We start from the raw sequence: 25,336 nt of genomic DNA on the forward strand, positions 1-25,336 counted from the left end.
TGTGCGAGGGCGGGCTCTGCAGGGTTAACCCCTTGTATCTGCTAAATTATTGTCCACGAATCTATTTATAACATTATTGGGATTTGTAATTCAACTTTTGTTGTAGACTAGACTTTATAATATAGATAATATTGTTTCTTAGGAACACTGATGGGTAAACAAACGTTGACATTTCTGACTTCTGGTTACTAATGGGTTAATGCGCACGGGGCAACTGGCCAATGTCCAGGCATGCACTTGACGGTTGCTCTCCCCGCCTCTAAAAAATGCATCTCCTTTTCCAGTCTTCTTGCTACATCAAAGTTGGCAACTTTCGAGTTGAGGAATTTTCGACAAGGCAGGGTTGGACTTGGTGGAACTTTTGTTACTTTACCTTTACCTGAGAAAGGAGCGAAGGACTCAAGTCGGCAACCGAAAAAGGAGGTGGAATTAGAGGCGGCAAGTTTAATTGTTGTGTGTTGTCCTGCCTTTTGGCCCGGGCACGAGTATAAATTCAACCGGCGCTCAGGTGTCCTTAGTGGTGTTCTAATTACTAACAAACTTAATTTGCTACAAGTTATTTTCTTGCGGACACCGCTTACTCGTACTACCACTTCCACTGTCTTTTTATGACCGTGGCCACTTGACTCGCCACTCCTTTCGGCCAGAACACTTAAGCCCACGCGAATCCTGCCCTCTTATTTTCGAGAGTTTTCGCTGTACCGAAACACGAGGGTCGAAGGATCCCCCGAAAAAGAATAAACTCAAAAACTAAGTCGGTAGATAGCTCTTGGTAAGTAGTCCTGTGACAGGGGACAATTCACTGGCATGCAAATGAGTGCGATTCCGAGACTTACATTTCCAGATAGTTTTGAAAATGTTTAGGAGTAAGCTATTCATTTAAACAAATATCTGCATATAACGAGTTTTTAAGTCTTTTAATTTGAAATTGATATTACATGTATCTTTCTTCTCTACACGATCAGAATTCGCTTAGTTTTAAGTATAAGCGATGTAGTATACAATTCAAATCAGATATTGGCGTTAGGTAAACTAAGCAAATATTTGTGTTATTCTAGACTATTAATTATAGCTCTTTTGCCAACCTAAGCACTGTTTTTCTTGAGGGCAACCACAATCGGTGTTAGTTGCCTCCTTGGGTCAAAACTTCGAATGGTTCTCCTTGGGGTACCCAAGATGAACTGGCCGCAACCGGCACTTCATTGGCCAAGACGGCAAACGGGGCACTGGATACGGTTTTTACGGTTTGAGTATGGGTATGGGTTTCAGTTTCTAACTGTGTCTCAAGACCTAGAAGACGGGGCTCCCCCTGTTGTAAATTATGCGCTTTGGCTTACAAATTGCATGTGCCTGGCAGCATGAAGCATGTGGCCAGTCAACTGGCTGACTCCTGCCGAGAATGTTGCTCTTCTGTCTCTGACTTGGCATCGTCACCTTCGTCCAGCTCCTTTTGCCTATTTATAATGCTTGTTCAGGGGGTGCCACTACTTTCGGGACAAATTTTGCAACATAAAATGAATAGTACTTCACGCACTTATTATTCTGTATTCATCAATCTGTAGGACATCTATATTAATTCTATAGACAAGATTCACCTATCTAAAGACTGTTAACCTAATAAAACTGGCTAATAGCGTTCCAAACTATTGGAAGTATTACGTTTTTAAAGGTAGTAGAAAATATAAGGCAAACTATGTAACTATGATAATATCCATAATGCACTAAAGTCTACAAGAATGTATGGTTATCATCTTCAAGAGTATTATTAGGTTCGACCTGCCAGCATTTTGTTTAACATTTGCATCTACAGCTTCCAACAAATGCGTGGTCAAAGTTGTTTGCATGTCCGAGTTCGTAGCCGGGTATTCAAATGAGCGGCTTGCAACTTGTTTTTGCGGCAACTGGGCAACTTCTTGGACATACTTTGGACCCCGACTCAAAGGCAAATATTTTATGCTTTACGTGGTTAGGTTACTTGAGAAATTACGTGGCTTTCAGCGCACTTTCCACCCCGTTTTCATTGTCTTTTTTGATGGCGATGGTGGAAGGGCCCATTTCCTGCATTAGTATTTAACATGAGCTGCTGCTGCCTAAAAGTATGCAAAGTTATTTCTTGTGTGCGTCTTGCGGGTTAACTAAATGCTACATCCTAACTCTAAACGCATTCAACTTGACTTTTTATCTTCTACCACCCCATACACATCCATATCCCCTCTTCCGTTGCCCCCTCTTTGTAGACAGAATGCTTTTGTGTACTTAGCGGAACCGCAAAAAAAGTTGTAAAAATCGTGTAAAAAATTCTCGCACACAAAACGTGCAAAATGCGTTTTAGTTTGTGGCCACACTGGACTCTAATAATTTATTTTAATGATAATGCATGCTAGTCATTCAGAGTGGTCAGCCGAAAGTTGCTTTCTGGGGTTAAGTAACCGCGATGTTTAACTGACTGACTGAGTGTCACATTCTGGCCCAAGAGAGCGAAAAAAGTTTATAGAGCACCCATCCCGAATCAGTTTTCGTGGATATTGTGTTCGCCTAATGATATGCCAGAAATATTAAGTGCTCGACACGCCCACTTGGACAGTTCGGGGGCGTGTCGCATATAGCGCATCATTGTAAAACCCTTTCGGCAAGACAAGTGCAAAGTTTTCCCCACAAAAACTTTTATGCTACCATAAAACTTGTGCATTTTTCTACAAAACAAAGACGAAACAACCAGCAAAAGAAAAAAATGGATAAAAAACACCCGAAACAGAAACAGAGTTGGTCTCACTTTTTTCTGTCTCCTTCCATTGCTTAAAACAAAATGCAAATAAAAAAGTTTTTCCTAGGAGGGCCGCTTTTTCCACGTTTTTTTTTTATTACTTTTCTAAGAACTACTTGGGCAGAAGGTTGCTTTGGTTTGGTGGGGATAACCACAACCGTGGGTGGGTTATTGGTGGTAAGTCGGTTTAGCCCTCGGGCCCGAAGCAAAAAGGTTTGACCCAAAAATCCTCGAAGGAATTGCTCTTTTACCACATTTATGGTGTCTTGTAATATTTCTATAGTAGTCAAAAACTCATTTTCATTACGTAGAAATATATTTATAAATATATAGATTTTTTAATATTGATTTGGATTAATGTTCTTTTAATATAGGCTTCAAGCATTCCAACCACCTAGATCGATTAAAATGTATATAATAAATATTAGTTGACATGTTTAATGTTTTCTTAAGCTTTTCATAATATCATAAATAGCATATTCAAAAAAAAAGTAGATGAAAATGGTATTTTTTAAATATTATTCACATTGTACGTAATCATTTGGAGTATCGAGTATAAGGAATGAGTAAGTGTTCCTATCTTCGCTTAATATCATCGACTTTTTGGAGAGGAACACGTTCCCACAATTGTCGAAATCCCCCATCTACTTTGCGAGGATTAAAGTGAGCGATCGTATCTCTGGTATAACCAGTCAAAATTCCAGGCACTTCAGCGGACTCTTCGTCCAAGTGATGACCATCATCGTTGGCCAGGAAGTCTTCATCCATAAACTCCAGTGCAAGTGTCTGCACAAAATAAGATGTTAACTTAAAAAAAAAACACCCTTATATTGATTTACCACTTACCATTTGGATAAAAATGGTGGCCACTGCCAAGAGGGTAAGTAGTTTAAAAAGAAAAGCCATGACCGGAATAGAAAAATCGTCAGAAATAAAGGCCGGAGTTAAAACGCCTCGCAGAACATTTTACGTTGAACGACGAATGCGAACTGAAATCGGAATTCAGTAGCGGATTGAGCCCAGCAAATCGGCTGAAAGGCATTATAATCGGGGCCCCACGTGTGCCGCATACCGAAAAAGCTCCGTTGACCCTGCCTAACACTATATAGTATGTGGTGTACAGTATATAGGGTTTATTTTTAGCCCACGGCGTCATACCCTCCGCCCACTTCTCACCTTTACGATTCACCTGTCGGCTCTGTTGACTCATTCAATTGCCCGCTTTAATAATGGAAATTGCTTTTTTATGCCACTACCGCTGTTGCCATTTGATTTGTGTTTTAATTTCCATCAATGGCTTTGCGAATTATTGACCAGAACGCGGTTGAAAAACAAAACAAAAAAGGTAACACGATGTGCAATTTGTTTGCGATGTATGGAGCGCAAAAAGTGTCAGTTGTCATGTTTGGCTGTAAATTATGACCATTGGGGACTGAATTGGATTAATCGCTAGAATATGGCAGCCAAATATTGAATATTTACTTTAATTTGTTTACTGTTTAAGCTAAAATAGTTATAGTTATATGATATACCCACTCAAGTGTGCCACTTTAGAACGTGAGTCTGTTTAACAACTTCAAGTCTAAAGGTATCTGTAACACGATTTATATTAAGTCCACGACTTAATTTCTTCTTTTATTTTCAGGAATTTTATATCTTAAGGATGTAGTATTTTGCCTATAAATACCTTTTTTTCGAGCTCTCTTAGCTCAGTTTCTATTAACAGTTACGCCAAGATGAAAATTACCATTGCAATTCTAGGACTTTTTGTGGCATTTATCTGCACCCAGCAATCGCCAACCGCAGCAGTAAGATCTTTAAATAACTATCAAATCATATCCTTTACTAAAATTGTATTTTCACTAGTGTGATATCCAAGCAGTTTATAATCAAACCATAAAGTACTGCGAAATCAACTTCTTTGCGAACATATTCTTGTGCACCGGCTTGTCTTACGTAAGATAACATGTTTATATTAATATTAAATTATTATTATTTAAATTATACAACAACCTCTAACGTTTAGGGTGTCAGCAACGAGAAATTTATTCAGACGATCCAGTCGCAAAGTCAGATCTTGTGTGCAATACCATTTTTTGCTGAAATTTGCAAAGTCTGCGATTTTTCGACGATTGTCTCAAATGATCAGAATGCTACGATTTCAAGCGGAAATTCAACTGCAGACGCCACCCGAACTTTGAAGCTTTCTGATCTGACGCGTTAAACAAAAATCTGTTTCGGAAAACAACTGGAAAATTGTACTGGAAAGGATATTGAATTATAAGATTTTACTGAAAACCATATTCTGTTTGCACTTTGGCATGCCAGCCGTTAAATAAATTACCCAAGCATTGCAACATATTCAATGTTTTTTTATTAAATAAACAAAGAAAAGCATACTTGCAAGAACTGTAAACTGTACTAAATGGGCTAGAATAAATGAAATAAACTAAAGCTTTAAGTAATATTTATTTGAAGTTCCTAGGCATAAAAAACGATAAATGGTTTCTTTTAAGAATATTATAAGGTTGTTGTAAATAACTTTCAAAACATTTCCAAACACTAAAATCGCACGTTAGGGATCTTAAGAAAAAGTTAAAGTGAAATGCAAACTTTGTGTTTGAGCAACTGACTTCAGAAATAGTATAATATTAATGTATTAATATTTCTGTTTTTGTAAGGCGGTATTATATAAACTACTATAAAATACTTAACTACTTTAGATGAAGCAAGAAAGAAGTAAAATGTTTTTTTATCTTAAACCATTCGTAGGCGAATTACAGGCAAAACTTTTCCATTAAGATAGTTGACTTACGTCTCACGATTAGTATTGAGACACGACTTTAGTTAAGTTCTTATCGCCAGAAAATTTAACAGCACAAGTAAAGAAATTCTTGTCCATAAAAGCCGACGTTTGGAAGTTAGAGAATCAGTTGAAATTTTTTCGAGGCAAAATGAAGATTTCCTTAGTCGTTCTTGGCCTCTTTTTGGCTTTCTTCTTCAGTTCACAAACGCCAACATCAGCTGTAATAACCCAAAGATCACTTTTTTAATTCTATAATATAATTGATATTTTTCAGTTTTTCGTTCCACCGCCACCGGATATTTTCTGCAAATATTTCCCTAATTTTATTTTTTGTGACAAAAATAATAATGGAGGATCAGATGGATCGGGAAACTCGACTTCACCTGCAACACCTGGAAATTCAACCATCACAGGAACTACAACAGAAGGAGGCCTAACCCGTTCTTTGACTCCACCATTTTAAGTTTTGTCTGACCTGGTGCATGGATAATGTTAATTATCAGTCTCGCTCCCTATTATATCTAATAATCCTTAGTTTTTGCACCCTGGCATGCCAATTTCTGAAAATAAAAACTTCCGAACATTGCAAATCAAAGTGGAGAATCAAAAATTATTTGCTTGATAAAGCCGCCCACCTAATTAATCAGTGATTTATTAGTCAAATTCTTCATTCATCCACCAAAGCCAAACATTTCCGTCTACTTAATCACTCCGCTGGATTCCACACACCTTCCAGAAGTCTTTCGGTAAAAATTCAATTAATTGCGAGCTCTATCGGCGAATGCAATCGGTTATGAACTCATAAGCACATCAGCGCCCTCCATTTTTTCCAACATCAACTTATTACACACTGTGCCCCGTATTTAGTGGACATAGTTAAAGATCGTTATCCAATTAGTCAAAAGCTCGTGTAATAAATTGCCCGAATTAAGGTGCGGAATTTTAATTACATAATTTACGCGTGCGTTGCGTGGCCATCGAAGATCCGGGGGATGGTTACATTAGGCCACCGAATCGGGGATTTCTGGTCAAAGCCAAAGGCTAAAGAGCCGAAAATAAAACAAACAAGTCAAGCGCAGTCGGAAAAGTGCGTTTGATAGCTCATCTTAATAGAAAAGTACACGCAATTTGGGTGCGCGGTCGGGTCATTAGAAAAATGACAGTAATAACAATAATTATGAATTTTATCCGATTAACGGGAAGAGCCAACTAACGGGTGTATATATTCAAATATTTAGTGCAATGCGTGCCATTGAACAATTAATTCTTATCTAGTTGGGCTGATGCAACAGTCCCTCCGACTTTTGACCCCTGACCCCTGACTCCTGACTTTCGAGTACTGACTGCGGACCTCGGTGGCATTTCTCACATGTCATCGTGAAGAAAACTGTTAGAAAAATCACACATAAATCGATTACGCAGGGTCTCAAAAAATAAGTTAATTTCAATTAATTTAATTTACCATATACATCATATTTAGAAACTCAATTGGCACAATTCAAGTTTCCATATACGTAATGATTGTCTGAGTTGCGTAGTATATTTTTCTCTCAGTACATCACCAACTGTGGGGCAATTGCGTGTCAAATGCGCTCAATTTTGTTATGACAATGCGATGTAATTAGGGGCCACGCATAGGCCCGATGACGATGACGATGCCAAAGCCCATAATATATGAGTCCTGCTCCCTGAGTTCCACTTTCCATTTTCAGTTCCACCAGCTAATCGCTATCCCAGTTTTTGGGTGTGTTCCGCGCACTTGATAAATATTGTAAATGGCAGCACCCATTACATGCCATTCCCACTGATGATGACCGAAGTGTGAATGACAGTGGCTCGCTAAAAAGGGGGTAGGATTTTTATGGAGGCGTTGCGCCGGGGGTGGACATTTGCATATGTAGAGTGTCATTGCGACAGGGTGTGGTTTCAAATCTAATTGCTGCAGTGGCATAATACGAAAATACGTTGGTACTGTTTTTGTAAGGAGCTCTTTTCAAATGGAGTTCGATAACAAAAGTATTATTCTTCATAAATGGTATTGGTATTAATGGTATTATTATTATTATTTTACACTATGGAATTCGGCAGAAGGATATGAAATTACAAGGACGGCAAAATGAGGCTTAGGAAAAATCAGGTGCGGGAATTTAGGGGCAACTAATTAAAACCACTTAACAAATGCTTTCTCAACTGTAAAGTTAGCTATAAACAACGAACACACACACACACGTGCAGAGAGACATATGCAACTTGAAACAAAATTAAAAAGCAAATAATTTTCATGGCATTTTCCGAGCACAGGGGCAAAAAAAAAAAAAAAACACTCGCAAACGGGGAGCAAAGAAAACAAGAAATTCCAACATAATTCCAAATAATATTACAACACCTGCGAAACGGTTTTGAGTGGCCCACCAAAAGTGGGGACGGATATATAAATATACGAGTATATGTACGTACATGTGTGCGAAAAGGGCTTTTTCTTGAAAAATCGCTCCACTGGAATTAATTAATTTGCCGTTGACGCTGTAGAGCAAAAAAATACACAAATAAACAAGAAATGCAGGAGAAAATCAGCCAGCGAAATCAAAAAGGATAAAAAATAACAAGAAAGATATATAAGGCAATACACACCCATTCAAATTAAAGAGTAAAAGACGAATTGAATAAAAACTTTATAATAATTAAAAATTAATATTTTCTAGTTCAAGTTATAGCTGTTTTTACGCAGTAAAAATTACTCTTAACATTATTATTTATTTCATTGGTCAATCCGACATCCCCAAGGAATTTTTGTTAATACCCTATTTAGAAATGTTTGAAGCGTTGATGAAGCCAACATAGAAAATGTAGCGCATTCAGAGTATTTGCAGTATTCATTTGAAGAGTGGCGTGAATAAAAATTCACTGGGTACCCACTGCAACGCATTTTCAAGGTGCAAAACGCATACAATTTTTGATTCTGATTCACCTGTGTGTTTCTGTGTGTGTGTATGCGTGAGCCGGCGCATTTGTGTGAGTGTGTCTCCAGCTGTGTGTGTAGTGGCACTTGCTGCTCATTTTATGCTTCGATTACCGCTAAAGTGCAGACGTTTTTTGCCACAGCTGAAGCTGAAAACTGAAAACGTAAAACTGCAGCTCAAGGCATCTGCATTTTGGATCCGATTTTTTAGTTGAAAAAATGTTGTTTGAAAATTATACGAAATATTAGCTTTCTACCAGTAATTATTTTCTATTTTTATACAACATACAGTTTAAATACCGCTTGCTTTTAAAAAATTAAATGTGAGATATAAATCGGGTTTAGTTATGGGTCATTTGACAAGTATTGAGCCATAACGAGCAAAGCATTTTATGTTCTGTAATCGACCGTGATATTTTATTTTGATTAGAGCGGGTCTATAAAAGTTCCAAGTTCTGAAACATCCATAGCACAGCTCTTCGTTCACCATCAACGCAATGGAATACAATATTGTTATTTTTCTGGCCCTGACTTGTATCCTATTTATGGGCCAGAATTGCTTGGCGGCTCCCTCGGCCGATGATTTGGCCAAATTTGGTGAAATGGAACGTTCCATCAAGGAGCTGACCAGTTCGATCCTGGCCATGAGTGGAGCTACTCCCGGTACGTTAATATCCATACATTATCAAATGAATTATTCATTGTATTTCTTTTATTTGCAGGCTTTAGACCCGGTGCTAATAATGTTTGGCCTGAAGAACTTCATGCTTAATTTTTGGCCAAAAATCAGTCAGCTCGGTCTACTAAATCGTATTTAGCAGTTCTGCAGTTTAATATTTTGCAATACTTTTTTTTTTCTTTTGGGTAATAAAATATTAGTCACAACTTAAGCGTACATGCGTACATTTTTTCTTCCAAAATCGTATTATTTTCTGTGTATTTTTAGGTACACCGGCGAAAAGAAATTCCCCTTGATAGTTCCAAATCTCATTGTCTTTGCTTCGTTTGACACCCGCAGTTTACATAAGCAAATCCGAGAGGCCGCAATCCAAGTGCCGATCGCATTTATAGAAAATTGGAGTGCGACGCAGGAGGGGCGGTCACAAATTGCCGACTAAATCTAATCAAGTTAATTTACACAGTCGCACCCCATTCCTCCTACACTTGGAAATATTCAAAGTAGGTCTATTTGCGAAGTTACAATCAATTATTTAAGAGATTTAAATGATCTATAAAATATCTTTGAAAAAACAACCGAAAAGTGTTGATAGCTTTAGTTGTAATTTCTGCATATTTTTTAATGGGGAATAATGTAAGTTATTTTTAAGTGTAACCAATTTGACTTCTAAGTCCCTCGATCTGTGCATTCTCCAAGGCAAAGACAACGCGTTGGCTTAAGTGCCCCGCTGGCGACTCAATTTGCTATACTGCAACCACTGACTCAATTAGCCCACTGGGTGGGTGGGTGTTTGGACTGGTGGCTTTGCGGGTCTTTGAGGTGGGTGGTTGTACATGGTGGCATGGAGGCAAGGGGTGGTGCTTCTACGGAAGAATCAGCTGGCCAGTCAGCTGTTGCTCCAGATCCAGGCAAAGTTTTAGTCGCCATCGCAGCTGGCACGCGAAAAGTGACGACGATCTCGCCGTCAGTTGAGTGTGTGTATGTCATAATATCATTAATAAAAATATAAAACAATAATAGTCGGTGGTGGTGGTGGTTTTCGCTGTGTGGCAACAGCACAATTGCACTTCCATCTCACTGTGATCTGGAATCTGGGATCTGAAATCCGAACCATAACCCACCAGTCACCTCTGATGCGTGCCTCCGAGCGGTGCGATCGCTGCGGTTCTCTTAGTTTTTCTCCTTTTTTCTCTCTTTTTTTTTTTGAGTGAACAAGTGAAGTGCCGGGAAAATGCACGTGGAGGAGCTGAGAGCCAGCCTGCAGAGCTTTGGATGGCTGGATTATTTGGTCTTTTGCCTGATGTTGGCCATCTGTGCCGTAATCGGCATATATTTCTGCCTGCAACTGCGCCGAGAGTCCAGGAAACAAAAGGCCAATGGCTCAGAGGAGGCGGCGAATAGTGCTGCCTCGTATTTGGTTGGAGGCAGGCAGATGAAGATCTTTCCCATCACCATGTCACTGATATCCAGGTGAGGAATAGCTTAGAACTCCACGATAAATCATTAAACCGATTACTTTTACTACACTCATTTTCACAAACTATTATACCAAAATAAATCTGATAAAAACGTTTAAGGAAACTATAAACAACTTGACACAAGCCAACTTAATTAAACACAATATTTTCAACTATGGCCACTTCCTAAGTATATTATAAAGTCGAGATGGAAAGCCCCATTCTCTTCTCACTATTAAGTGCTTAATGTGCCAGAGATAAGATAGAATTAATCAAAGTACCGCGGAAAACCCCGTTGGTCCTCAACTAGAGAGCTTGTCTGAAGATTCATACAGCCATACAGGAAAAAAAGCCGACATAGTGTAGGTCGTAGTTTGCTCCAGTTTTCGACCCGTTATAGTCGGTCGCTTATTTTTAGCATACTTGTACAGCTCGCTCCTATCAACGCACCAAATCAAAATGTTTCATAATTAATAATTGGCTTCCACGTTCGCGGGCAATTCGAGCTACCCGCATATGCAGGGCATTCAAATTGGCGACGGTCAATTGGTGACTACGACTGCGAGAGTCCACTTCCACTTCCACTTCCCCGAACCCCAAATACCCGATCTCCAAGTGGCAACTAAGAATGTATGGCAACTTGACTTGGACACCAGAGAATTACGACGACATTGGTGCTAATTGAATTGTATAAAACGCACTTTGATCTCTTACAGATGATGGATGATCGGTGTAAGGCCTTTGTCGAAGGTCAAGGCGACTCTACCCAGGAAGAAATTCCATTTAATTAGGCTTAAGTTTTGATGTCTTTACTAAAATCAAATTTGGTTTTTCAGCTTTATATCTGGAATTACACTTTTGGGTACACCCACAGAGGTTTATCTTTATGGAGCTCAGTACATGTATATTATGGGATCACTGGTTTTAATGGGCTTCTGCATGTACTATTTCTTCCTGCCGGTCTTCCACGAACTCAATTTGATATCCACCTATAAGGTAAGCTTGTATATTGTTTGAATTACGAATCAATTTGAAATGGAGGCTTTTATTTCAGTATTTGGAACAGCGCTATAACAGAAGTTTAAGGCTTTTCGGATCTGTCATGTTCATTGTGGCTTCGGTGAGTTAATCTCAATTATAGCTAGACTCTCTTTTATAATTTGCTTTTCTTTTTCCTTCCAAGCTACTTTGGCTTCCAATTGTGATTTATGTACCGGCTATAGCATTCAATCAGGCCACTGGAGTGAACATCCATATAGTGACGCCCATTGTGTGTGTGGTTTGCATTTTCTATACTTGCATTGGAGGTTTGAAGGCGGTGGTGTGGACGGATGTCATCCAAACGCTGATCATGTTTGGTGCGATGGCTTTGGTTTTGATCAAGGGAACACTGGATATCGGCGGACCTGGAGTTGTGTGGCAGAAAGCCCAAGAAACTGCTCGATTGGAAGTACCCAATTTTAGTGCGGATCTAAGTGAGCGGTATACCTTTTATTCCCTGGTTTTGGGCGGTGTAGCTCATTGGCTGAAGTCAAATGCAATTAGTCAAAATATGATCCAGAGATATTTATCGCTACCCACGCTTCGAGATGCACGGATTGCAATATGGACTTTTATCGCTGGTGTTTTGGCCTTTTTGATGATTTGCGGCTACACGGGACTTTTGATCTATGCCACCTATTCTCAATGTGATCCTTTGGAAACAAAATTGGCCCAGAGAAACGATCAACTTTTGCCACTTTTGGTAATGGACACTTTGGGCTCATATCCGGGTCTACCAGGAGTATTTGTAGCCGGTGTTTTCAGTGCGGCATTGTCTTCGTTATCGACAGGGTTGAACTCTCTATCTGCAGTCGTTCTGGAAGATTTTGTAAAGACCTTTAGAAAGAGTCCACTGACCGAGGGACAAACAGCTTTTGTGATGCGCAGTGTGGTCGTTGTATTTGGCATTATATTCGTAGCTCTCGTGTTTGCCGTTGAAAAATTAGGTGCCGTTCTGCAACTGACCATCACTCTTTCGTCGGTGGCAAATGGACCACTCTTGGGTATATTTACCGCCGGAGTTATGTTGCCATGGGTTAATTCAAAGGGAGCTTTGCTCGGTGGATTCAGTTCACTTATTGTTATGGCCTGGATGTGCGTAAGTGCCCAGCGGGATCTGGTCACCGGCGATCTCGTCTATAAGAGGAAACCATATTCAACGATGGGCTGCAATTATACATTCGCAGGAGAACCACGGGAGTTTGCCAGCCTGGCACTAGATGGTGCCATCAGGTAAGCATTTATCTACAATATAATCGGTAAATTTCGTTTCCTTAAACCCCTTTTATTTTATTTTGTGCAGTTCCGGTCAAAGTGCTCCTTTCCAGCTGTATCGCATATCGTATCTCTATTTCACGCTTTTTGGAGCCCTGGTGACGGTTGTAGTGGCACTGGTCACAAGTCTCCTGCTCCGGGAGACGGATTTGGATGGAGTGGACACACGTCTGCTCACACCATTTGTGAGACGCTGGTTAGAGCGACGTCGCCATCGCCGATCAAAGATACCAGATCCTGGTCAAAAGTCCAGTAACAAACAGGAGACGAAAACGTGAAGGGGATTTGGATGGCGGTACAAGGGGAAGGAGGAAGGAGAAGGCTGACCGGCATCATCCTGGCAAAGTTCCTTTCGGTAGCTTAGCAAATATTTAAAATAAAACACAATTCATAATTATTTGGGCTCCTGTGTCCTGTGCGAAATGGGTTCAAAGCAGTTTCCTGTGCTGCTTTCTCTGTAATTAGAAAAATGCCCGCAGTTATGGCCCAGGTTTCGAAAAATGGGCAAGTGCAGAAAGGAGCGGGTGTGGGTACATATAACCTGACCCGACAAATCAAAACGCCGGCTGCCCAAATAGACGGAAAATCACAAACAAGAAAAAAGTACGGGTAACAAAATGCTGCTTACAAAGTCGAAGATTTCTATACTCTTTTTTATTCGCTGAAGAAGAACTGGCACCCGGCGGAGACCCTGCACCACACACCCATCTAATCAAGAATATATAAGTTTTTCAGGATCGAAAACGCTTTCTTCTAAATGTTTACTTATATTATCGTACTTATCAACGAATTTAGTATACCCTAATACTCTACGAGCGAGCGGCTATTAAAATGACCAGAACTAGAGAACCCCTGTTTCAAGTAAGGGTTCCGTTCCGCTTTCAAGTGCCAGGCACAAGTGATTGGGCAGTGAACTCTGTCTGGCCAAGGTCAAGTGGGTGGGGGTGGGGCGCCCAACAAGGGGTGTGGCTAACCCAAAGGGTTCCGTTTTCACATTAGTTTTACCCTGTGCCGTTAATTGAATATTTACTGCTTTTCATGTGTGGTCGGTCAGTCTGCATCCGAGTGGGCCCAACTATTTCGTTGGGGTCACAAAACCCCCCATCTTTATTTGTATGTTTAGGTCGTTTATGCAGCAAATTGAATTGTTAATGAGCTGACAAATGTTTGCGAAATTAGTTTTTGCCTCAGTCTGTGCAACTCCTTCATCTACTTACTTGCTCCAAAACTTTTATCGATGATGAAGACGACATATGCCATGTTGCCATATACAGGTACAACACACTCCCATGTTTTTTGTCTCTTAATTAGCCGACTACAAAAATAATTTTCCACAAAGAAGAGACGGCGGCGAAAATATCATCAGAATGCATAATGTCAGTTTCCGGGCTGTGTGGGTTTTTAGTTTTTTTTTTTGTTTTTGGAAAATCTGGACAAAAGCGTAGATGACACAGGTGCGCCACCTCGCGGCATATTCAAAAACTATGCTGTATGCATGGCCAGTGACAGGGGTTAAGGGTTATGGGGCTAGGGGCTAAGGGGTTAAGGGGTTAGGGGTCAGGGGCCAGGCGAAGGGGGCACAGCGACAGTTGTCATATGGGTGGATTGTTTTTTGGCCACGGCAGGAAACGGAAGCTGGCTGCGCTAACGTGCCAAACTGCCAACTACAAAAGCCAACAACTCCTCGCTCTGTTAACTTGTTTATGTCGCCGTGTTGCTTTTGTGTTACTTTTTATGCTCAAATATAATTTGCTTGCTCCTCATCCCAATCTCCCACTCATTACCCTTTGGTTGTGAGTAATGTCATATCGTTTGAAATCAAACCATATGTTAAGATTCTAAACATTAACTTGTACAAAAATGTGTTAAAATAAACCATTATATTTTATATATTATATATATAAATAAATTATATATATTAAGTTTAATATCTCAAACAGTTTTTCGCCTTAAGGACTGACTGTCAGCAATAATTTATTAATATTAGTATATGTTATAATTTTCAACTATAATTAGGGTATATACACTATTTGACTTTTTCCTATGCAATAATTTTCGAAAAACAAAGCCTTCGCGTATGTAGTTCCGTTTCCTAATTTTCAGATGCCTGGTGGCCATATAAATGCTAGTGACAATTTGCAACGGGCCCACCTCAAGCTCCTTAACCCCACAACCAACATTCGTTTCTTTTTGGTGGGAGGAGAGGGCAAGCGGCACAAAAGTCATTTTTGATTGTTTTCATGAAAATGAGCATAGAAAAATTATAATTAAAATTCATATGGAAATTGTCGAAAAAAGCAGCCACTACAAAATGGAAGGCGAGAACAATGGCCCGCTGATGTTGTTGTTGACCAAAAGATTTCATCTAAAAGAGACCCAAGAAATGCAGTGGTCGAAAAAGAGGGACGCCGAGCTGCGGGTTTATTGTTTGCGGGGAACATGTGTTCCTCCAGCAATCCCCTTCCCCTTCGAGTTTCCCTCAATCTTTTCCCTGCCAAAACAATGTCAGCTTACAGAATTAGAAGAGCTCCAAAAGGGGTTACAAGGGAAGGTCCAGTGGAAAGAAGGGGTGGTCTCTACCTGTGCACCACACACATAGCCAAAAGCACTGAAAAAAATGTTCCATCAAAATACTTTGGACATACTGTAATCTAGTTTCCATGTCAACTACCATCAGTTTAAATCACTTAAGGCTAAAACTATTTTTGATGCTGCTAGGGATTATTCAATTAAGTTTATTTGAATACTGTGATTTGAAATTGCAATATACGGAATATTATTTATAAAAAACATTTTTTTTTGTAGTGTACACAAAGCACAATGGTCAGAGGAGCCAGATGGAAAAACGCATGCCGGCTGCTTATTTTCTTGTTGTCGTTTCATTTTTGGCACTTTTATGCGATAAAATATTTAATTATATTCGGCAGCTTCGTTTGTGCATTGTGCGGTGGCCTTTCACAGCCTTTTTAGCCCATTTTACATCACCTTGGGGAGTGGGCGTGGCTGAAATTGCATTTCGAGTGTCTGCCGCAAAGTATGCAATGATTTCGAATGCCTTTTCCCTTTGAAAAGTGGAAGGAATGGGCCTTACAACGTTTTCAACAGTATAAATTGAAGATTACCATGCGATAAAGGTAGAATTTCGAAAAAATTGCCGTATTCAAGAAACTAATTGGATATTAGGCAATTTGATTTAACACGGCAGAAATGGTTATATGCTGTTATATCCTGATAAACCAGAGATTATTAAATTTCGAAACTATTCTTAACCGTTGATCACTATAGTTGTTGAGCAGAAGGCTAAGTGCATTTCTACAAATTGTTTGTGTTGAATGTAGTATATTCCTTTTTAACCAGCCATGGTTGTGGCTCTGGTTGTGGTGGTTGTTGTGGTTGTAGTTGTTGTTGTTGTCGTGGTGGTGGTTGCCAATGGTCGCTTGATGATTGTTATCCGTATACATCCGGCATGATCCGGATGCTCACCGATGGGAGCCGTGTCGCCAAGGCTCAAACACTCCAGGGCAAACAACAGTGCGAATATATACTTTATGGATTGCCTCATCGTGATCCTCGGTCCGAGAAGTCCCCCAAACAACTGATCGTGTTCCACGGCGGTTCCATTCATTTTTATAGTTCGCTTTTCTTGCAGCTCCATTCAATTGGCCACAATGACGACGGACAATTGGATATGTTGTATCAACAAATACGATCACAAATTGCAGCCTCACCTCTTACCATGGGCGATGTGGTATGGCCCAGCCTATATATGTATACCGTATTTTCTCTCCAACATCAGATAGCTTTAATGTCATTTTTTGTCGTTGAACTTTTGTCAAATTAATGCCGATTTTAATCGCTTCGCGGCGGGAAGTCCGGTTAAATGGTCATAGACATTAGATATCAATAATGAAAGTCTCACAAAAGCGAAGAGATTTTAGATAATAAATATTGCAAATTGTGCAAAATGTAGAATTTTATATTTCAATGCTTTCATTTCAGTATCTTTAAGCGAGATAAGATTGATATATTGCCAATTACGAAGAAAAAAGTTAATAAATACACCAAATAGAATATTTACTAAAACTGTGGTTTAAAACACTGGAACTATTTTTTTTTTTGCTGGAATCGTTTTTCTATATTTTTTGAAGCTAAAGGATTACATAATGGTAGGTTTCATTTAAATGGTCCGTCAATGGAAATTTTGCCAGTTTTCTCATGTTTTGTGTTCAATCCATTTAACCCGAAGAGCTGGCGGTGGTGGTCCGAGGTGGTGGAGGAGCACCACGCGGTGGTGGTGAGCCTGTGGAGTTGCGATGATGACCGGCAGCCTCCAGTCCGCGCACCAAATTCACTCCAGCCACGGAGAATTGCTAGAATAAAATGCACGAATATTTCGAATATCCGCAATCTGTAATGTTATCGGCCATTTAAGTTACCAGCAGACAGCAGCTCAGGGCCAAAAAGAACAGTAGACAGAAACGCATCTTGATGTGGAATGGTTGACATTGGCCTCGAAAACCTCGCTTTTATGGGCCCCCAATTGTTTATACGATTTCAAACAAATATATAAAGAGTACATCTGTAATTGCTTACGTAATTGGTATGTCACATTAAATATCTAATTGAGGTGTTGATTTTGTAATAACATTATTTCAACTCGTCTGCAATTATCATGTGCACTGGAGCTCTCTCGTTTTCGATCATACAACTGTGTATCGGTTGCAGTTCAAATGTACTCAATTCTTTGGGTCTAGGTCGAGGTTATATAGCTTATTCCAATGCGAATAGCATTTTATTGAACGATTTTAAAAGCTTCCAGAAACTAGAGACATGTAATATTTATGCCCTGCCCTTGGTGATTGTTTTCATGCCTGTTTTTTTAACCAAAAGTACCAACACCGTATTCATTTTATTCACATGGTCCCTTAGTGAAACACGTCTCTGTAAAAAGCGCCTGTGATGTCTGACTAATGAAATGTATCTTCCTTATAAGCAGATATACCAACCACCCCCGACTAATAACTAATGCCATAAGCCACTCCAGATTGCAGCGCTCGTGACTTGTCGTCGAGCATTTGATGAACTGCCACAGAATGTGGATATATTTGGATTGGCATTGAGATTTCAGATCCACAACCCAGATAGGCATAAGCGTGTCGGGAAAGTTTTATGACCAGTTCCTTTTACCTTACTCAAAATCCCCCATCGAATACGGCTACTGAACTTTGACATATTTGCAACACTGACAAAAAAACATTGCTCCATAGAAAGGTAACAATCTCAAATGATTTTATATCAAAACACTAAAATTCCTTTTAAATACTTAAAATATATAAAAATACCAGATACTAATGTGATTATTATAATTATATCCGCAGAAAGTAAAACCTTGTTACTGAATTATTTTATTTTGTTCTCTCTGTATCGAAACCAAATCCAGTCATAAACTACCAAATGTCAGCAGGAACAGGGGAAAAAATCATAAAAGCCCCCAAACCGAATTCTGTGGCCCACTTTTATTGGATTTTTACGATAAGCCTGGCTGCGTGTGTTACTTTTTAGGATTCTTATTTTTGTCAATGATAATTCGAAAAGCACTTTCGGCGCAAATTGCAGCTGTTATCGCTAATCAAATGGCACAAAGGACGCAGGACTTTATATATACGAGTATAGAGGGATATACAGGCACAAATCTGGCGAGTGTCTCCGGTCAGAATGCAAATCAAACAAACAATAAATTGAATCAGGACATTGTTGAATGTAACAGATAGCCCCAAAAACAATGAGCAAGCCTAGCTGAACACATGCATATCCTGGAGACATTAAGGATATCCTTGAGTAGATGCAATTTTCTAACCAATATAATTCATAAATTTATTTTCAATCCTTTCCGCACATAAATTTTCATATTATGCACACTCACTCACAGACAGTAGTCGTCCTTACCTCGACCCTATTTTTCTCCCAGGCCTATTGTCCTGCGGCATGTCCTGTGTGCGTTTGGTTATTATTTGTCGTCGTGCTTGTCATTATTTATATGGGCAAGCGAGAGATAAGTTGCTGCAATTGTGGCACCCCCTTAAAACAGAACCCCAAAACCCCAATCCCCAATCCGCAAGCCCCCACCCCAAAACAGGATGCAGTCCAGGTCCTGGCAATTACACAAGCACAGATACAATGATACACGGATGCAGAATGTCCTTCGGTGTGCGTGTGTTTGCAGGTTGTTGGCCCAAAATTTTGATTTATAAATGCCAACACCGAGCAGGTTATACCACCAGCAACAGCCCCCTCATCCCTCCCGCATTTTCGAAATTTCCCCCAGGAAGCTGCAGTTACTTTTGGCTGACAAACGTCCCCAGGATCTGAAGAGAGTGCAACTCAAGTGGCCATTAATATATCAGTTCAATTCATATTTGAAATTTTGCATTTCCTAACAGGACGGGAAACGAGGACGAGGGCGAGGACGAGGACGAGGCCGAGGCCACAGATCCTTGCCCAGCTGGCACCTAGATATAACCACTCCTTCGCCCGGAATTCCCCCGCTCCCACCACGCATACGATTATGATTTGTGTCTTACTTAATGCACAGAGTCCTACGAATTTTGAACACTTTGCGAAATGAAAAGATTCAAAATTTAAATGTGTGAATTCTTCATTAAAATACTAATTAGTATGCTCAATATAATATTAAGAAGAGTTATTCTGATCAATGGAAATAGCAAATGAAATATTGCATGTATTTTAATGAATAAAGTTGCCCAAATTTTGCCACTGTGTAACAACAGTGCCCAACGGCACAGAACTGAACTGGTTAGCTGTTAGCTGAGTGGAGACGGCGGCGTCGTCTCAATCTGATTGATTTAGAATTCCAATTGAGACTGCATGAAATATGTTTGCTTCGTGTCTGGCTTCTGGCTGCTGTCGTTGCCGGAGGACCTGAGAGTCCTTCCGTGTGCCCCCTTAGCCCGTTAGCCCCTTAGCCTCTTAGCCTCTTTGGCCCCTTGGAACCCCCCTCCGGCAGCCCAGCATTTATGCATGGGCATATCCTTTTGCAAAATTTGCATTTTCGAACAATTGCAAACGGCAGCAGCAACGACAGTAGCAGCAGAGGGAGCAAAACAGCAGGAAGAGCAGCAGGACAACGACAACGACGACGACTTATTGGTATTTCATTGATTTATGACACTTGTGAAACAATTTGGAAAATCACAGATTAGCAGCCGAGAGCAGGACTAATTATACCCTACGGCTGATTGGGAAAGCACCTGCGACACACTCATTCTGCTCTCATACCTTTAGGTAAATGGCGCACTTCTTTGCACTTTGTCATGTAAATCGGTACTAATTGCATACAAGAGACTAAGTAGAGGGCATTGGTATATGTGTTTTAGTTGCGTAAAAAATAATTTAAATAAAATAAAGGACATCTTCGGTTGTCACATTTCAGTTTATTTTACTTCTGCCTAACAAAGTGACTATTCGGTTCTAAAATGTAAATTGCCAAAAATGTCAACCTATAAATTGAGCAATTTGAATTGGTTAGGTTATGGTACCTCAGACTTTGCATAAACCTAAGTCAACCTATGGGTTGTCATTAATTTGGCACTTTTTTCGTACAGGGTGTAGGGCATCTTTGAGATATCAGCAAACCGAACGGTATTAAGCCAAGCGAAGCTCCTTCATCATCATCTTCTGCAAGGCTCGAAGTTCCAAACCAGCAGAGGACCTGCAGACTCGAACAATTGAACTTTGCCACCCGCTGTCCGCTTAACCCCCGTTCGCCTTAGCCCACCAGTGGCACATGTCCTTCCGCACTTTCTCTGCCATTTCTGGCCATCGTCTTTGCCAACTGCGACTCCAACTGAGATTTATATGTCAGCCAAAGGGTGGGCGGCCTAGCCCCTCGTTGCCCCAATGTCCCCCTGAATGGACGTGCAGTGATTAGGCTACCAGGCTACAAACGATTTGTTGCATGTTGTTGCAATTGATTGTTGCAATTTCAATTTTGAATTATGAGGCCTGCCTTGCCTTTTGGATCCTGGCATCCGTTTCCGTTTAACCCCCTCAATGTTGCTGCTATGCATTTGGTGTTGGTGCTGATGTTGGTGTTGCTATTGCTGTTGCTGCTTCTGCCTGTGTGCAATGTGTTGCAAGTTGCATTGGCAGCGTCATTCAAGTGTTTAGTGATTTATTGAATGCCGTTAGAGTTGTCGTTGTTTCTCCACTGCTGCAATTGCAATTGCAATCGCATTGTTGCAATTGCTTTTGGCCATGTCCTCTCTGTCTGACCAGAACCCAAAACTCTGAGATTAGCACAATGGCTTTGAGCACTTTTGACAGCTAAGATTTGTTTATGCCCAAACCAGCAGTCCTTCTCTCCCAACAGCCACCTCCACTCTTAACCCATTAGCCTGCGTCTGAGAGATGTGTCCTTATCTTGCCGGAAGTCTGGGATACCCGTGATTCATGTCTTTGCATATTGGTAACAAATTTGTGGTAATTGATTTGAAATTGATTAATTAAGTCTCCCCCTCTTGGCTGCAACGTAAACGATGACTGTGCCATTGGGGTGGGCAATCGAATTTATGGTGTCTCACTTTCAAAGAATGAAACCCTTTAAAGAGGGAAGTGTATTTTATTGCTATTTAGCTGGGCAACTAATCAATCGGAGCACGACTTGTGTGATTCAACAGTTCAATGTACATGGCAAACTAAAAAGTTTACTAAATTAATAGCGTTGATGGCAGATCGGCTGCATGAATATTTGGGGAATGCAAATTGAAGCCTGCTAATTTTCACACACCCTGCGCCAGTGTCCTTGGATCGGACCAAATGTCCTGGCTGCTGGCTTCCTTTTTGGCAGGCGACAACCGCATTTTGCAGCCACAAATGGCGGCATCGTCAGCCTGCCACATTCTGCCTGTTAACCCTATGGCCAATACCCTTTAACCCTCGACCTGCGACTAACTTTGGCTTGTTTGAACGTTATCGACACGATTTTGACATATTGAATAGCAGTGAAATGTGGCCTCCTGCGGCAGCCAGACAACATGACAGACGTCTGGCAGGATTCGGGATGCTGCGGAATCGAGAGGAGTCCTTATTTGGCCCCCCTTCAATTTTGCGGCTCCACTGGCGCGCATGTTTGTGGCTGGCATTTTGGCATTCAGCTGCCAAATGGTGCACATGCAAAAATATGCCAAAATTCATCCAACCAACCAAGCAACCATCCATCCATCCATCCATCTATCCATCCATGTTGACACATGGCCCCTGCCTCCCGAATCCTGCTCCTTGTTTTCCTGCTCCTGGGTGTTAACATACATCAAATATTGACAGTTTGCTTAGCTCACACACGCAATCGATCCCATTCCCCGATTTTCCGTCGCATGAGTGTGTGGTTTCTAGTTTTCAGCCGGTTGTTTCGGGAAAATCACGAAACTGTTTTGCGATCGAGTGATAGAAAATTTCTGCTCTGTTTCGAGGTACATATAGTACATGCTATATATGTATATAGGATGGTGAAAAAGGGATTATTTAAAGCTCTTGTCCGGTTACCACAAAGCATTCTCACTTGCCGAGCACTTTGCATAATGCTCTCTACTTGAAAGTCCTTTGAATGAGATATTTGAAGAGCACACTGTAGAAAAAAAAATATGCTTCATAAAAATTGAAGCTACTTATGCTATCATTAAAGGTGGTTCTAAAACGCCAGCGAATAGAGCACCAGACATTGTAGCTAACCTCTTGCGTAACCACTTTCTAAAAAACAAAAAAGGAAATTAGCTTGAATTCGCTTGAAGAACAAATCTGCTCCTCAGCGTTTTGTGGTTATGATTTATCAATGCTTTTAACTGCAGCCCAATGGGGAGGTCGACATAATTTGCATAAGACGTTTCCTCAGCCGGCAAATGGAAAATGTCAATTGAGGCTGCAGTTTTACAGGAGGATGTCATGATTAATGGCTGTGATTTTTTCACATTATCTGCGGGAGTTTTGGAATTGTAATTTAATTTAGAGGCAGCTAACTGCCCACCCACAAGAGCCCTATGCAAATGAGCGGCTTTGTGTTTTAAGCTGGAGACTAAGTACAGGAAAAGCTGGGGAGTTGGGAAATGCGGATGGGAAAAATCGAGGGGAAGAACGAAGTGGGCAGAGACAATTGTCAATTGCATATCCTTTTCGCATTAATATTTCATTAACAACATTTGTGCGGAAGTTTGATCTTCTGCATCAATGGTTTGTAAAATTGACTTGGCCCAACAAAAAAAGCAACAGAAAGCCGCCAAGGCAACAAAGTTACCCTCACCGCGCTACAAAGTTGCCTTATTAGATTAATTTCATTTGAGTTTTATTTTTTGCCAGTACGTTCATCCTGTTGATTCAAAACAACTCGAAAATCCCGTCCCCCCCATTTTTTGGTTATGCAAATTTTTCGTTTTTTCGCCCCTGCCGTCTGTACTTTCTACTCACAATTTTGGCAACCCTCTGAGCTCTACTTTCAATTTGGCTGCTCGTTGGCTCGTCTCTGGCGTCATTTTCATTATTTATATTTTTTCCATTTTACTGATTATGATTTAAAGCCGCGGTGCCACTCCCCCCGCCCACTTTGCGCGCACTGATTGCCGCGTATCAATTTCGCCAGCGGTTTGCCAATTTTTCAAAATAGCAGCGCCCAGCGCCGCAATTTTAAATAAGCCATTAACCGCAGTCGGGCCAAGGGGGCGAAAGTCGCCCGTCGCCTGTCCTTTTGGGTCCTTGTTCCTTGGTCGCCGATGTTCAATATATCACAAGCAGTTTCAAATGGTGCCGAGGGTTTCTTCGAAAATTACTGTTGATTATGTTTTAAATATTTTTAGAATATAATTCTTGATACGTGCAATAATTGATTGACACATTGATATGCAATTGGAAAACTGCTCATTGCCTCAGTATTTATAATAAAGTTGTTTCTTTAATTTTTATATGTATAATTTAAAGTTTCTCTTTGTCCTTGCTGAACAGCAATCTTTGTGTCAACCCTCGCCAGTTGTTGGCATCATGACTGATATTTGCATGATGCCCGCTAACTACGCCTGTCAAGTGGGATTTTGTGCGATTTTTCTTGTAAGCGAGCGCGACCCCCGGATCGAACGGTGCCCAATCCACCACCCCCGACCCCGCGACCTTGTCTTGACAGTGCGTTGGGGTTGGCGGTGGGTGGTTGCTTGGGCGGTGCTGCGGCGGCATGCATGCCGAAAATTGCGTTGTTTTGCGTGTAACCGCGCGTGGTAATCAAACACGCAGAGCGTCCCGCTATCCGCATTTCGTTGGCAAGGGCAAAGGGCGCAGGGGGAAGGGGTAGGGGGACGGATGGGGCAAGTGGATGGTCGGTGGTGCTGCGGGTAGCTGCTGCTTTAGCCTTGGCTTTGGCGTGCCGTCGTCAATGTCGCGGCTTTCGTTCGCCTTATTTTCATTTTTTTCCAGACTAGCAAGGATGTACCCTTTAAGGATGTTTCAGGGTATGCTTTGTTGTTAGGCATTGCAGCTCGAACGGAATACGTAAACTTGGAATGATAATGACACTACTGTTTAGGTTTAGGTTAATTCAGGTTGCAACACATATGTATATATGTATAATAAACCAAAAAGAGGCGGTTTTGTGGGACTTTCGCCCCTGAATCTTCTTACCCAGGGTGTCGTCACTTCGATTACTTTTCAAAATCAGAGCACTCTGCTTAGCTCGCTGAGCTCTCTCTTTATTTTTTTCGCATATGCCACAGGCTTTTGAGTAGCAAAAAAAAAAGAAACAGGAGGGGTAACTGATTATGAGAGGGGGCGTTTCGCGCTTTCGACTCGCGGCTGTTCGCAAATATGTTGCCAATTCGGCGGCGCATTGACGTTTGCCTTTTGTTTGACGACTCACCCACGACGGACCGCCACACCCCACAACACCCCGCGATTTTCAGCATTGCTCGAAATACTCGTATATAACTTTAGATTCAGCTCCATATCGGCGTCGTCAAACAGCTCGACTTAAGTTGCTAACGAGCTGTGCGCGGCTTTTTGCCATCGGCGGCTGGCGCAACATTAATAAAAATAAAAGGAAGCGGGAATACAAAAATTTTTGCAATTTTTTTTTTTTTGCTTTGCACTTCATGGCCCTGGCATTTTTCCACCCCACCCATTGATTTCCATTTTTTTTCGTGTAATTTTTCAAATATTGTTCAATTTGCAAACGCGCGTTTAACGATGTGTGCGTAATTTAAGTGCCGCTGCAGGGTATCAAAAGGGGCGTATTGGTAGGGGGTTCTCGGAGGTGGGTGGCGCCTTTTGAGGTTTCACTTTGATGCTGCTCAAATGGGCATTCGAC

General features: G+C 40.8%; 7 protein-coding genes across 7 annotated transcripts; 4 read left to right on the forward strand and 3 right to left on the reverse strand.

Annotated features, from left to right (window-relative positions):
• Positions 1-3,102: 3,102 nt before the first annotated feature.
• Positions 3,103-3,768, reverse strand: LOC6725362. The gene is made up of 2 exons (XM_002106343.4): positions 3,611-3,768; positions 3,103-3,550 (listed from the first exon to the last, which is right to left on the reverse strand). The coding sequence occupies exons 1-2, from the start codon at positions 3,668-3,670 to the stop codon at positions 3,341-3,343; spliced, it is 270 nt and encodes an 89-aa protein (XP_002106379.1). The 5' UTR covers positions 3,671-3,768; the 3' UTR covers positions 3,103-3,340.
• A 681-nt stretch (positions 3,769-4,449) lies between these two features.
• LOC27207747 lies at positions 4,450-5,125 on the forward strand. The gene is made up of 3 exons (XM_016183423.3): positions 4,450-4,572; positions 4,631-4,720; positions 4,791-5,125. Exons 1-3 carry the CDS (start codon positions 4,501-4,503, stop codon positions 4,986-4,988), a joined length of 360 nt encoding a protein of 119 aa, XP_016038417.1. The 5' UTR covers positions 4,450-4,500; the 3' UTR covers positions 4,989-5,125.
• A 556-nt stretch (positions 5,126-5,681) lies between these two features.
• On the forward strand, positions 5,682-6,165 carry LOC27207449. Its single transcript, XM_016183126.3, has 2 exons — positions 5,682-5,790; positions 5,845-6,165. Exons 1-2 carry the CDS (start codon positions 5,719-5,721, stop codon positions 6,031-6,033), a joined length of 261 nt encoding a protein of 86 aa, XP_016038418.1. The 5' UTR covers positions 5,682-5,718; the 3' UTR covers positions 6,034-6,165.
• A 2,811-nt stretch (positions 6,166-8,976) lies between these two features.
• LOC6725363 lies at positions 8,977-9,416 on the forward strand. Its single transcript, XM_002106344.4, has 2 exons — positions 8,977-9,192; positions 9,252-9,416. Exons 1-2 carry the CDS (start codon positions 9,027-9,029, stop codon positions 9,299-9,301), a joined length of 216 nt encoding a protein of 71 aa, XP_002106380.1. The 5' UTR covers positions 8,977-9,026; the 3' UTR covers positions 9,302-9,416.
• An 879-nt stretch (positions 9,417-10,295) lies between these two features.
• On the forward strand, positions 10,296-13,378 carry LOC6725364 (sodium-coupled monocarboxylate transporter 1). The gene is made up of 5 exons (XM_002106345.4): positions 10,296-10,678; positions 11,502-11,661; positions 11,720-11,785; positions 11,849-12,939; positions 13,010-13,378. Exons 1-5 carry the CDS (start codon positions 10,440-10,442, stop codon positions 13,257-13,259), a joined length of 1,806 nt encoding a protein of 601 aa, XP_002106381.1. The 5' UTR covers positions 10,296-10,439; the 3' UTR covers positions 13,260-13,378.
• Positions 13,379-15,700: 2,322 nt separating this feature from the next.
• Positions 15,701-16,587, reverse strand: LOC6725365 (probable helicase DDB_G0274399). Its single transcript, XM_002106346.4, has one exon. It carries the CDS (start codon positions 16,541-16,543, stop codon positions 16,331-16,333), a length of 213 nt encoding a protein of 70 aa, XP_002106382.4. The 5' UTR covers positions 16,544-16,587; the 3' UTR covers positions 15,701-16,330.
• Positions 16,588-17,086: 499 nt separating this feature from the next.
• On the reverse strand, positions 17,087-17,513 carry LOC6725366. The gene is made up of 2 exons (XM_002106347.4): positions 17,418-17,513; positions 17,087-17,351 (listed from the first exon to the last, which is right to left on the reverse strand). Exons 1-2 carry the CDS (start codon positions 17,463-17,465, stop codon positions 17,217-17,219), a joined length of 183 nt encoding a protein of 60 aa, XP_002106383.1. The 5' UTR covers positions 17,466-17,513; the 3' UTR covers positions 17,087-17,216.
• Between the last annotated feature and the right edge of the window lie 7,823 nt (positions 17,514-25,336).

The sequence above is a fragment of the Drosophila simulans genome, chromosome X (genome assembly GCF_016746395.2).
Source record: "Drosophila simulans strain w501 chromosome X, Prin_Dsim_3.1, whole genome shotgun sequence".
NCBI classification, from domain to species: domain Eukaryota; kingdom Metazoa; phylum Arthropoda; class Insecta; order Diptera; family Drosophilidae; genus Drosophila; species Drosophila simulans.

Excerpts from the sequence above, each read along its gene's own strand:
- LOC27207747 (XM_016183423.3), top strand. The coding sequence starts at position 4,501 with ATGAAAATTACCATTGCAATTCTAGGACTTTTTGTGGCATTTATCTGC. Across the intron at positions 4,573-4,630 it reads AGCAATCGCCAACCGCAGCA|TGTGATATCCAAGCAGTTTA; the intron begins GTAAGATCTTTA and ends TATTTTCACTAG. Across the intron at positions 4,721-4,790 it reads TGTGCACCGGCTTGTCTTAC|GGTGTCAGCAACGAGAAATT; the intron begins GTAAGATAACAT and ends TCTAACGTTTAG.
- LOC27207449 (XM_016183126.3), top strand. The coding sequence starts at position 5,719 with ATGAAGATTTCCTTAGTCGTTCTTGGCCTCTTTTTGGCTTTCTTCTTC. Across the intron at positions 5,791-5,844 it reads CACAAACGCCAACATCAGCT|TTTTTCGTTCCACCGCCACC; the intron begins GTAATAACCCAA and ends GATATTTTTCAG.
- LOC6725362 (XM_002106343.4), bottom strand. The coding sequence starts at position 3,670 with ATGGCTTTTCTTTTTAAACTACTTACCCTCTTGGCAGTGGCCACCATT. Across the intron at positions 3,551-3,610 it reads CCACCATTTTTATCCAAATG|ACACTTGCACTGGAGTTTAT; the intron begins GTAAGTGGTAAA and ends TATTTTGTGCAG.
- LOC6725364 (XM_002106345.4), top strand. The coding sequence starts at position 10,440 with ATGCACGTGGAGGAGCTGAGAGCCAGCCTGCAGAGCTTTGGATGGCTG. Across the intron at positions 11,662-11,719 it reads ATTTGATATCCACCTATAAG|TATTTGGAACAGCGCTATAA; the intron begins GTAAGCTTGTAT and ends CTTTTATTTCAG. Across the intron at positions 11,786-11,848 it reads TCATGTTCATTGTGGCTTCG|CTACTTTGGCTTCCAATTGT; the intron begins GTGAGTTAATCT and ends TTTCCTTCCAAG.
- LOC6725366 (XM_002106347.4), bottom strand. The coding sequence starts at position 17,465 with ATGCGTTTCTGTCTACTGTTCTTTTTGGCCCTGAGCTGCTGTCTGCTG. Across the intron at positions 17,352-17,417 it reads CCCTGAGCTGCTGTCTGCTG|CAATTCTCCGTGGCTGGAGT; the intron begins GTAACTTAAATG and ends ATTTTATTCTAG.
- LOC6725365 (XM_002106346.4), bottom strand. The coding sequence starts at position 16,543 with ATGAGGCAATCCATAAAGTATATATTCGCACTGTTGTTTGCCCTGGAG.
- LOC6725363 (XM_002106344.4), top strand. The coding sequence starts at position 9,027 with ATGGAATACAATATTGTTATTTTTCTGGCCCTGACTTGTATCCTATTT. Across the intron at positions 9,193-9,251 it reads CATGAGTGGAGCTACTCCCG|GCTTTAGACCCGGTGCTAAT; the intron begins GTACGTTAATAT and ends TTTTATTTGCAG.